Here is a 12781-nt window from a genome sequence, read left to right as displayed (position 1 = left end):
TTTTCAGACAGCCTGCAAGAATTTTAGACACGTGTTAGAGCGTTGAAATAAAAAAATTAAATTAAAAGTTAAGAATCTCAGTCCTGGTGTCGTTGTCCCCTCAATTACCATAAAGTAGGTCAAACTCTTGAAAAACTGTTTTAACATTCCCAGCTGTGGATAGAATAGTGTTTCTGGTTTGCCAGAACACTTCCTTTTTAAAAAAAGTTACACTTTGTCAGCTTCTAAATATTTTTTGATGGAGGCACTGACCTAGAATTAGGTTCTTTCTTAATTTATTTCTTCCACACTCCCCACATGCAACCCATGCACCTGAGACCCAGGGATTACAAAAACTGAAAGCCACTAGCCTAGACTGAGTGTACAGTCTTAAACCACCATTCTAAGTCTTACAAGCAAACTCCAATTTAAAAAGCAGAAACATACCATCACACGTAAAAGTTACTGGTTGCTGGAACTCTTCGATTTCTATAGAAACCTTGATACTGGCACTCTCCCCGCTTATATTTCTTTGCAGCATAATTGGACTCAGCACAAAGCCTGGATTTGTTTGCTGATTAGCATAAGGAAACTTGGTCCTCAATCTGAAAGTAGAGAAGGTTTATGAAACATTGCAATGGATAAGTCTAAGACTACAGCAAAATAACACGGTAATAACCACAAGCGAGAACAGTAAAGACTACCTAAATTGTACTCTTTACCTAAATTGTATGTACAAAACACCATTTAATTTTTCTACTGTCAACAGATCACTGCCCACAGTAATTACACAAGTAGTAGTTAGACAGGAAAAAAACCTAGCTTATAATTAGGCAGGTTTTCCATACAGATTAAAATATTTAATAGGTCAATGCTTACAGGACATATCCAGCTTCTGCAGAAACTAAGCTCCAAGACAGTTTTTAAAAAGCTAATCCATAGCATTTGCTAAAAATTGGTTTAAAAAAAAAAAAGAGTAATTTCTTTTATGTACAAAAGGCCACAAAACTTCACAAGTTTCAATTTTCAGCAGTCTAATCTGAACTTAGATACTATGCAGAAGGTAGTTATTCCAAGTTGTGGAAGTTAAGAGGCCTAAATTAAAGGAAAGGCTTTTATTTAGGACAAACAGTATAAAAAATTCAACTAGTAATGAATAGACAGTACTCTAATAGCTGCTTTTTATCTTCTGCTATTTAACATGGATAAAATAATTTAACCTTAACCTTCTGCCAACATTAAAGCAGTACTATAGGAGATCAAGAACAGAACTCATCTGTAACAGTCATCTATTTCATCAGCTTGATTCCTGATGATAGCATGAATGGGAAAAAAAAGAAAGGAATCCCTGTAGCAAAAGTTGCCCAGTAAAAAATCCATCAACATTTTAAGGACTGGGTCTTGAAAGAAAGGGCAACAATTAGATTTAACTGGAAACTGTTACAACAAGTCTTTTTTATGTGAGCTTTGTCTTAATGTTGTTCATCAGTAAGTTTCACAGGTATATGACTTCCTATTGGTTTTATGGAGTTGGCTTTTCATTTCATAAACGTTCCTGTTTTAAAAAGTGGCTGTTATCCTTCAGATTCAAAGATCTCCATTTCCCCCATTATGTCTTGGATTTTGATCTTGAGAGGAAAAAAGGCAAGACTCCAAGTTTGTCTTCTCTAGGAATAAAGCAAAAAAACCCCAAACTCATTAAATTGTGGCAGTAAGCAAAAAAACCCAGAAGGAGTATTCTAGGCTATCAAGTCCCATCTTCTTTGGTATGACCTTTAAGAAACCTAACCACCTGATCAAAGCAGGAACAAGTTTGAAGGTTTTATTTGTTACAGAATTCTAGTTGTGGAAGCAATAAAAATGACAGCATTTAATGAGAGCACTGAGTGACAGGATTTAGTGAGGTGCATCACCTAAGAAAAAAAGACTTCAAATTCTTTCAGAATAAATTGTATTAAAAAACAGGTAGAATAAGGAGGTACAGATATATGGAAATACAGAAAAATAGTTTGAGGATAAAAAAGTATTATGAAAACAAGGAAAAAAATGACAGGAAAGTCACAGGACCAAAAGAATAAAGAAGAGCTATGATAATCCAAACCCTGACTGAACACCTAAACAACTCAATTGCATTTTTGAACAAACAACACAATACCAGGAAAAACTGGGATAAGGAAAAAGGACACATACTGAAATTCACCTCATCAAGCAAAAAACATAGGACTAGCCCTGTTAACCTAACTGAAAATGAGTTATTTAGGTTTTTTTTATTTTCCGAGAGCTAATTTGTGTTCAGTAATATCTTACTTCGTAACTGCTTGAGAAAAAGCTGACAGTTCTTGATTCTGCCCTTCAATTTCTTGGAGAAGCACGTTTTCTGTCAGCATGCCAGTGGTCCCATTGTCTTTCTGCAACTCAAAGATAATACAGTATTTAAGTAGCTGCAAACATATTCCTAAAACCAGCAAAGCCATGTGTAGATGATAGATTTTCAGGAGTCTGAGGTTTACCGTTAGCTTTATGTCTACTTCTATAAGGAGAAAAATGTGTATCGTTACTAAGTTGAAAAGTAAAGATTCACTGGACTAGTGACTCCTTTACAGATAATTTATTTGACAGCATCATTATCAGTTAAGATTGAGAGCTCAGGAACTGAGCTTGCAGTGACCTGTTGCATTAGAATTTGCCTAGATTTTGCTGAACCAGAGGAGGAAGACAGACAAATGTTTTTTCCGCCACTTCTGCGATTCAGCCTTCAGTATAGTCCCAGAATCAACCATTACACATCAGTTCCGCCCATGTTTACCTTTTCCTACAAAGCAGGAAAAGATAAATTGTACACTGGAAGGAAGTAGCATTCAGAACACTAAACTCAGAACTAATCTCGTGGTATCAAATAACTGCCGTTTTAATCCCTTATGCCATATGCACCCACCACCACCTCTAAAGTACCCAATCTAAAAAAGAATTGCTAAGATAAATACAGTTTCAAACAACAAAATCTAATAAACTTAAAAAACCCCAAACAAACAAAAAATTGCAGCAGTTATTAATCTGTATCTGTTTCAGATCCAATTCACAATACAGCCATACAAATGCTAGTGTAAGCAAAAAGCAGAGAGCTGCTGGAACAGCCAGTGGGCTTGAGGTAGAACTCAATCGTCTGTAGTCTAACAGCCACCACTAGCCTGAAGCACTCATGAAACTCCAACCAGATACTCCCTAGAATAAATCGACCTTGAAGAGTTTGCTCACGTCCAACACAGGGTCATTGCACACAGAGATGAAGCCTTCTGGCCAGTTACATTTTACATCCAGAGCTTTTATAATGCTTATAGAAACCTTTAATCCACCCAGGAGTCCAGAAAAAAAGCAGACTGCACTACACTTTTTCTGAAAATCATCACAATTTATTCATCTTTGAAATAGTGATTAATCACTTAACTAGTATGTGGGTTATCTATTATTAGCTGACAAAGTTAGCTGAGCATCTGATTTCATTAGATCATACCAGACAATATAGTCAAATTATACTGTCTCAGAAAAGGGGTCAAATCTGTAACACGTAGAGATAGGGACTGTCAGGTCTTTTCCTTTTAGCATTTTTTTTCCCTCAAATTAACTTGTTTAAACAGTATAGCATAAACTTAGAAGGGTAATATGTGCAACCCATAATTGCCACTTTAATTGCATTTAATCCTAGTTATTTCAGATAGAATATTGGTTTGATGAACACTGATCAGTTCAAAAGGATAAATTCTACATAACTGGGGATTAGCCATACCATGGAAAGCTATTAGAGCAGGAAGCTGTAAAGCCACAAAGCCTGGAATGAAATTCAGGAGCACGTATAATACCTTAAACTTAAAAAGGTTCTTCTATTCCAACATCTCAGACAAGTTCAATCACATAAAAATACTTCTGCACAACTGCACAAGACCTGCTGGCAAACCCGTGCAATTGTATCTAGTACATGTATTCTTTAAGCAATTACACAATAACAAAAAAAAATAAATCATACAATCGTACAAGGAAACAGGAAGTTAACAGACCAAGTGAGAGGTAAACACCTGATAAAGATTCAGCTAACTGCTGAGCAGCACACAACACGAAACTCAATCATTTCAAATCAAGAAGCTAGCTATACAAATGTTAGATTTTCTTTATGTAGGATCTCTTTTTAAAGAAATTAAGTAATACTACAAGTAAGTACTCAAAGCACTTTAACCAGAGTATAAAAGCACTACACAAGGGGATTACTTAAAATGAAGTCACACCAGATGAAACGTTGCCACTTTATGCCACTATGTGACACTTTTGAATTATTTGCAGCAAAATTTGCAGGCTATTCTGCCCTTAAATCCAAAGAAGTTTAAGGAACTACAAGGCATTTGTACACATACAAGCTTAGCCAGGGTAAACAATAAATTCTAATGTAATGAGCAAAGAAAAAAAAAGTTTATTTGGTTACCCATAGTTGACCTCAGGGTCACATTTGGCTAAGGAGAGAAACCTAACGTTATTACAAATACATATTGCTGCAAGTTACCTCCTGGTGGAAAATTAAGAACATTAAATACCTTCTTGCTTTTTTAGTTGAATTTCAATACTAATTTTTAATCACTTTTTGGAAGCTGATTTCAGGAGGACAAACTTTGATAAACTAATAAATCTATCTAAAATCCACTGGATTCAGATGATTAGGGTTTTGAGCAACAAGTAGGATTTGAATTTCTTTAACTTCCAGATGAGCAAATCTAAGAGGTGCAAAAGCTATCAGTCATACAGGAAATAACTTGTAAGAAAGGACTTCAGGCCAAACTAGATAAATAGTTCAAATCAGCACAGCCTGCAAAAATAGAATTGGTCTGCAAACACAATTACTCTTAACAATAAAAAGCAAACCCAAACCCCAGTAAATTACCAAAAGTCAAGTTAAATTAAATCCCAGAAGTATATAAAGGAACAAGACTTTTCAGCTCTGTAGAGAAGAAAGATAGAGAAGACAACACCTAAAATAGGACAAAATGATGATTTTGCCTCCATTTTCAGAAAGGAGAGTGACAAACACTGAAGTATTTAAAGAGGAATACTGACTAAATAGATACTTCATCAAATATGAAGCAAAACTCAAAGCAATCTATTGATTCAAGGGATTAAATATAATATGATAGAATCAAAATATATGACTAGAAACTTTTCTTAATAGCTTTGTTTAAAGGGGCAGTGAGACTATGAGTTATTCAAGGGAAAAAAGTGATCTAGGCTAGTTAGGGTGCAAGACTTCAGAATGTACTTTGAAGGAAATAAATACCTGGAGGTAAATGGGATAAAATACAAGAGAACTGCCAAAAATAGAGGCTACATAACTCAGCTTCTTACTATACCAGATGGAAAATGATTTGAACTGGAAAATAAAGTAGCACCACACGATGGGCAAAAGATAAACCAAAAGCCACAGGTTATGCTGAAAGGACATCCATTTGAGAGACTCATCTTTAATCAGCACAAGCAGCAGAAACAACCCTGCTGAAAATTTAGTCTTGTATTATCAGCTAACTTTATAATACAGACTAGAATTGGAGTATTATGTCAAAACTAGTTAACCACAAACTGGAAGAACACAAGTGGAAAGTAAATGTCAAACCTTCAGGTGGGCATTCTCTCCAGAAGTCTGCTATAAACTAAGAACTTGTTTGAAAAAGATGGTGGCTTAAGAAAATCAGCTATATTAATTGACTAGAGGATTGATATGTGCTGTTGTGATGCCATCATGAATAAAGCAAATGCAATAAATGTATTAAGCAGGATGCACCTACCTGTAATAAGGGTTTATTCAAGCCACTGTACACGTGCTCTCACACAGAGAACTAAAATTCTCATAAGTCATCTTCAAAAAAGTGACAGGAAAGAGAAGCTATCGCACTGAGCTTGCAATGAAAGCTGACAAAATCACTGTCTCTTATAACATGTTGAGGTAAATATCAAAATGGTTCTTTATCTTAAATACCTGCTGTTCCATTCTGTTAAGAAAAAGATTTCCTAAGACTGATGAGGACAGTGAGGATCTGGAACAGCCTTTAAATCAAAAGTAGCAGGAGGAAAAGACCACATGTGAAGGCAGAGCTTGAGCATTTTGTGAATCAGTTAACATGTGATCAGCAAATAGCATGGGATTGGACCCGTTGAACAGGAACAACCCTTTTAAATTCTACATTCTTGAAAAAAACCCTGGAATTTATAAAACCAGATTTCATTCAGCAACAGTCAAATATTACTTTTGACAGACAACACCTCAGAAGCACTGATCCAATATAGTCAGCTATTCCAGTCAAGTTACATGACAATCAACCAAAAATCACTGGAGAACTGACAAATACATCACTACATAACATGACAAACTGAAGAGGCAAACCGCTGTAGAGCTCGAATTTACATGCCTCTACAAATACTAGGAAATAATTGAGCTCACATATCACAGCTCAACCGTGAGTGGAAAAAACCCCCCAAACCCACAAACACCAAAGTTAGACCTAAGATCTTCACACATGTAACGTTAGAAATGTGATCCCTTAAACACAGAGGTAAAGGTGGTTTGGGGTTTAAGGTTTTGGGTTGTTTTTTTTTTTCCTTCTCCACTGGCCTTCTATTAAACTTTTGCCAGAATACTGACAGCTAGCCCAGAAAAAAAAACAGGAAATCCTTCCAATGAGGGGCCAAAAATTTCACTTCAATGGAAATTTAGACAGTCCATTAAGCCAAAATCCTGTAAATATTCCTTTTCCTGAGGAAAAAAAAACCCCTCCCCCAGTTTGGGGAGGTGGGAAGAATTAAGGAGCAATGTGGAAAATATCCTTGACTGATATCAGTTGGGTTTTATGGCATGTACCTAGCCTGTCAAAAACACCTAGAAAGACAATACCTAAGATTCAAAGCAGCTGCAATCCAAAGTCTCCAAGGCAAACAAGTCTTTTACTCTTCCCACTCTAACCGGTTTCTATAAATAGGATTTTTCCTGCCATTATCACCCTTGCCAGGGTGTTAACTTTTCCACTGAAGACTTCTTCAGTCTTTGTACTCTCTCTACCAAAAAATAAAAATACAGAAGTATTCATATTCACTTTCTAGTGAGGTGACTAACATTTTAAAATGTAATGCCTTGTTTTATGATGGTATTCTCACAGAAAGAATTTTAAAAGATAGGAAAAGTTAAATAACCTACAGTCATTTACTGGATTTGGAAAAGGGTAGGATGCACTTATGGGGCCATAATTAACCAGATGAGATTGCTACAGTATAGATCATCTGCTGTAGTTTAGTTTTGATATAAACTGCATGTCCTCAATGTCCAAAGAGATGAGTGTCATAACTAAAGCCTCTGATGACATGTTTGTCATGAAAGTGATCCTGATACTAGAGCAGAAATCACTCTTTTGCCCTGTCTGATAAAAGTAACATCACACAAACACAGTTTTCCTTCTTCCAGAACAGAGGTACAGGGTTTCTGACCCAAGAGGCATCGCACTTTCCAGGACAGTATAACCAAAAAGTTCGGTTATGATCTCTAGCATTCCTGCAGAGAAGAAAAGCTTTCTACCTATGAAGGAGAAATACAGCGGTCCTGTGAAATACCACAAGTGATACTGGGAGAGCAGAAAAGAGTTTTGACTATGCCACCTTTCTATTCTACCTTTTTTTTTTTTTTTTTTAAAAAAAGCTGACATGTTCAAACATAAGGCAAAAAAAAAATTATTTTTTTTTTCAAAATCTGAGATAAAGGCTGCTCATGATGAAGCTTTCAGTGTCTAACTCATCATCTTTTTATTTTGCAGTATCATGTAGATTGCTTATTAATTTATATATTTATCAATATGATTTAAATACTTGTTCTGAAGATTATTTCCATTTCTTTTTGTAGTGTGTTGAAAAACAGCAGTTTCCTCAGTAAACGTGGAAAGATTAGACAAGGCCTGAGTTACTCTGGGATTTAGTTCAGTAGTAATGCTCAATTTTGTGAATATCACTAATACATACACACACCAGTAACATCACACTACTTGGACACTGCTCAAGCCAAGTGATATTTAGCAAGCAAATCCAGATCATAAATTGTCTTTAAATACTGTGATTAATCTTTGCTATCATGCTGCAATTTAAAAATACTGATTTACATACCTGTGACATTTGGCCCTGTAACTTTGCAAATTGAGTTGTTCGCATGTTTAAGGACTGGCTCCTTGTAACTGTTGCTCCAGAAGATTTCCCATTAACTTTTCTTTCCAGATGACAAGTTACTAACAGCTTTTCTTCTAACAGCACAGCATCCCATGGATCTTCAGCAGTCATACTTGAAGCCCTCTCTCCATCGTCTGCCTTAGTTAAAGCCTCCACATTATCCACTTTTGGTTTACTTAGAGGATCCAAATCTAACCAATCAAATTTACTAACATCCCTGCAGCTTTCTGAGGCTGGTAGGTTAGAAACCGCAGACTTTATAGCGCTCATTTCTAAGTCCGTGCTTGACTTCCCATTTTTCAGAAATTCTGAGGTGCTTGCAATTTTGTCAAATACTTTTGCCATTTCCGGTGTAATTACAGGAGGATATATAGGTAGGCTTCCTGCTGGATGGAAAGGTGCAGTAGCTGCCAGTGGGTATGAAATGTATTGCGACTGTCTTGGAAGACCAAGATAAATAGGTTCTCTAGAGTGATAGGAGGACATACTTGGATGGAATCCATTCTGAAATACACCAGTCTGTTTTGTGTAAGAAGCTGAGGGGTAAACAGCAGGTAAAGTGCATGTCACAGGTGCTGGTATCCCAGGCATCCACTGTCTTCTCTGACCCATAGGCCCAAGATAAAATTGCGAAGACACAGATGGGCTCAAAATAGGACTTGCTGGTAATGTAGGTACTTTACTAGATTCAAAATTGTCATCCAGCAGCAGCTTCTCTAGTTCGGCATGAGTAAGCTTCTCTATGTCAATGGTACTTAGTTTATCTTCCATGCTTTTGGCATCAGACTCTGGAAACACCATGAGATCATGGTCCTGTTTGTTATGACTCTGTGCTTTTTGTCTGGTGCTACTAAAAGAATGAAAAGTTTGTTTATTACCAGCTACACCTCTTTCTTTCTGCATCTTAGCTAATGCCTCAGCTTCCATCTGCAACGCCTCCTCTTTGTCCACATCTTTTGACCTTGCAGCTGCCAAAGAAGGTGATGAGCGCTGTTTAAATCCATTGCTACTGGATATCTGGGCCATACCGCAAGAGCAGATGTCCATTTAAAGAAGCAACACTTCCCTTGTACTGGTCGTCTATCCTTGGCTTCAGAATAGATTTAGCAGATCTGAAAAGGAAATGAAACATTAGAAATGCATAAAAAATTCACATGTGGAGAACTACTAAGTCATACATCACCAACTGACAAGGTTGCACATGTGCTTCAGAAGCCCAGCATATAAAATTTTAAAGAGACCAATTTTTTTGTGGGGTCAAACTTAAAAAAAGAAGCCACACAATTATTCACAGCCTTTGAATTGTGAGAGACCCATTTATTTTTCTTACTAGCACTTATGAATAGGTAGAGTAAGTACTTGGTTTCTCTTTGCACCACTAAACCTAAGACACAGGAAAGCTACATTCAGGTACCTGTTTTCAGACTTGAGCAATTCCGCACACTTAGCCAGGTTCAGTCTTAGAAGTAGAAATCCTGCTAAAGACTATACAAATATCTATCATTGATAAAGCACATTATCAAGAGGACTTCCAGTTTACTTCAATGTATTACAAAAACGATAGGCCTATCAAACTGCTGTACCATGATTATGATGGTTTTCCTTTGGAAAATACCATTGTACTTTACCCTCTTAACAAGACAAATAATGCTTATGAAATGCTATTTCTTGGACAAGCAAAATAAGTGATTTAAGTACAGCTGCTCATTAAGTAATCCCTTTAACAGCCCCTTAAAGGAAGAGTCTTTCACTGCTAGGTAAGGGAAGAAACTCCAAAAGGTCACTTTTGCTTAAGGCTACCACCAAGAAATTGACATCTTACATTTCTCCAATTCCAATCTTGTGCTCAGTACTATTATACAACTTCCTGTATTCACTACAATATCCATGCCTCTTTAATAAAACAATCTTGATTACCACAAGAACTATGTTATTCTTCAATATTGTTTCTAATTTATTCTACAGCTTTTACACACAGCCAGGATAAAGTGGAGTCCAGGAGATAAGATGTCTTCCAGTAACAGCTAGTATGCATATCAAGTAGCAAGATAAAAATCATGAATAATGAGTTTCTGCTAGGAGGGTTACATAAACAGCAATCCCCATTAAAACAGTTTCACTGAACTAGATGAGCCCTTCAGATGTAAATCATCATGGGTTTAAGTCATGCAACAAATTAGAAGAGTTCTCTGCAGCAAATAATGTAGATAACTCTAAAGTCTGTCTTTATGTTCCCATACTATTCACACCCATTAGAAGGGGGTGGGGGTTTTTTTGTTTAGGTTTGTTTTTTCTCCTCCTTGAATCAGACCAGAGATGTGTGCTTTAAAAAAACATGACTCTACTTCTGTGGACTCACCACATGGACAACAAGATTCTTAACAGATTTCTAACAGATTCTTTATCTTGCCAAGCTTTTGTTTCATCTACTTCATTTCAGTGGCTTATATTGTGAAGGACAGACATCTCTATAAGAGGTTCTATACATTTCAGCTGAGTCTGAAAACAAATTCAGGTGAAACCCTTCACAAAGCAAGATTAAACTAGAACTGATGTTACAGGTACCAAGACAAAATTTAAGTGAAAGTGGGAATCTTCAGAAAGACTGAAACAGTGACAGACTAACACAAAGTTATAAACACCTGAAAACCACACAACTGAAGCCCTGGGGAATAAAGTTTTAAGGAGGAGCTTTGGAGATTACTATTATGTATCCATTCCATGAGATAACATGGATGAAGCCTACAGGAAAAAGCAGATACCAGATCCTTTTCCATAGAATACATTAAGCTGCAGAGTTTGACATTCATTAAACCCACAGTTTTTGCTTTAAGAAGTCCTGCCCTATCTACTGCCTATTTCCACAGCTAAGTGTTGACCCCAATCAGGGAATGGATTAAAAAAACCACCAAGCTTTTTTGCTGGGTTCCCTTGTAGACAGTGCAGGTCCCTGGTGCCATTTGCAGCACAGCTGTGGCCATCAGTGCCATTCAGTTATTTACTACCCTCCTGTTAGCAGGACAGTCATTCTAAACCTTCTCCTAAAGATGTACTGAATATTTTGTAGATAGTCTAAGCCTACTAGCCACAGATAACATCCTAAAAAGAAGACTAACATACTTTACACTGACCACTTAGACTGCAGAGATATCCAAGCAGGCTTTCATCTCTTAACTTATGACTGGTTTAAATTGCTATGTCAAATTTTCAGATGCAAGAACATCTTGATGTATGAAGTCCTCTCAATAATTCCTACGTGGCTTTTCCAAGAAGCATCAGCACGAGATAAGTGCAGTTTTCAGAGTCTTGCTGTTGCCTAAGGATTCTAAATAGCAGCAGGATTTTTTTTGGTGAATTTTATTCAAAAAAACTAAAATAGGATCATACTTTCCGATACTATTCAGAACTGTTTGGGCTACAACTTTGAAGATTATCAACGCATTCTGGTGCTGCTTGATAATTACAGCAGCAAGTGATTTTTCTTAAGGCAAAAAATATCAAGATTATATGCTCTTCAAAGTAACTATATAGAACAACTCTGGCTCCTTAAAAAAGTAGGAAGCCTTATTTTCCTGCTGAAATTGACAGCTTTGACCTCCATACTCACCAAGCAGTCTCCTACTCACAAGAAGTCACTGTTCCACAAAGTCACGACTGCAGATTAAACATACATTCCTTAGCACTCTGAAACGTGGTGCAAAGCTACTGCAGCACATTCATTAGTACCATCTAGAGAATCCTAATCACTCAATAATTGCTTGTTTATTTTACAATTTCACATTACAGTGCTGCATTTTTGTCAGTATATGAATGCACACTTGCACTGACAAATCCAATGACTTCTAGTATTCAAGACAGAAGAGTATTATTACTAGCAGCTATCTGAAAAGTTGAATCTTATTTTTGCAAGACAGTCTCATCAGCATACATACACACACTTAATTTGATCACTGTATTTAAGTCCTGTCTTTGGGAAACTTCTAAAACCAAACCATTGTATAAATTTCTGTCAAATTTTATAAGCAGATTGCAGTTTTCAAACAGTTTGAAGTTAAAAACCGATTTTAAAAAATCTGATAAAATTGCAATAGTTTTAGCAAAATTTTATCCTGCCTGCCAGTTTTAACCAGTAAATGTACTTGAGAAAACATCAGAAAAGCTCCCTATGCATAAGCATGACTAAAATAAAGACAGACCTTCTTTTAAATGCTAACTACACCTCATCAGTTAACATTTTAACATAAGATTAGTTTCACTTTGAACTTCTGACTTGGTAGCCATCTAAGTTCAAAGGCAGAGAACTAGCAGAATTTGAACTTCTCCAACACTTACAAAGAGAAGGGCAAATTCCATTTGGACTATCTATCAGCAGGGAACTCCTCTCAAACACTCAGAATAATATGTTTCAATTCGAATCCCAGAAACAGGAAAACCAGATACCTGAACCATTACTGACCATAGCATAGGAATTCATGAGAAGTTTGCAACAACTAGAAGTCATCGGAAGACCTAGAAGTAATCCTTAGAGAGTCGGGATTGTTTTCATCTCAACTGCTGCACACTATTT

The 12781-nt window shown here is 36.5% G+C and overlaps 1 protein-coding gene across 6 annotated transcripts in view; it reads right to left on the bottom strand.

Moving 5' to 3' along the window:
- PIK3C2A (phosphatidylinositol-4-phosphate 3-kinase catalytic subunit type 2 alpha) overlaps nt 1-12781 on the bottom strand; it is a 76348-nt gene that overhangs the window by 34333 nt on the left and 29234 nt on the right. For 5 of the 6 annotated variants that reach the window (XM_049821002.1, XM_049821003.1, XM_049821001.1 and 2 more), the window contains 3 exons: nt 8155-9326; nt 2287-2393; nt 427-584 (listed from right to left, as the gene is read on the bottom strand). In XM_049821002.1, coding sequence (XP_049676959.1) covers nt 427-584; nt 2287-2393; nt 8155-9261 — 1372 coding nt within the window. In that variant the 5' untranslated portion in view covers nt 9262-9326. The remainder of the gene's footprint in view (nt 1-426; nt 585-2286; nt 2394-8154; nt 9327-12781) is intronic. The other variant, XM_049821005.1, reaches the window with a different exon arrangement.

This window comes from Accipiter gentilis, chromosome 17 (genome assembly GCF_929443795.1).
Source record: "Accipiter gentilis chromosome 17, bAccGen1.1, whole genome shotgun sequence".
In the NCBI taxonomy this organism is placed as follows: Eukaryota; Metazoa; Chordata; class Aves; order Accipitriformes; family Accipitridae; genus Astur; species Astur gentilis.
The sequence above is the reverse complement of the archived record's forward strand: the minus strand, read 5'-3'. Positions and strand labels throughout refer to the sequence as shown.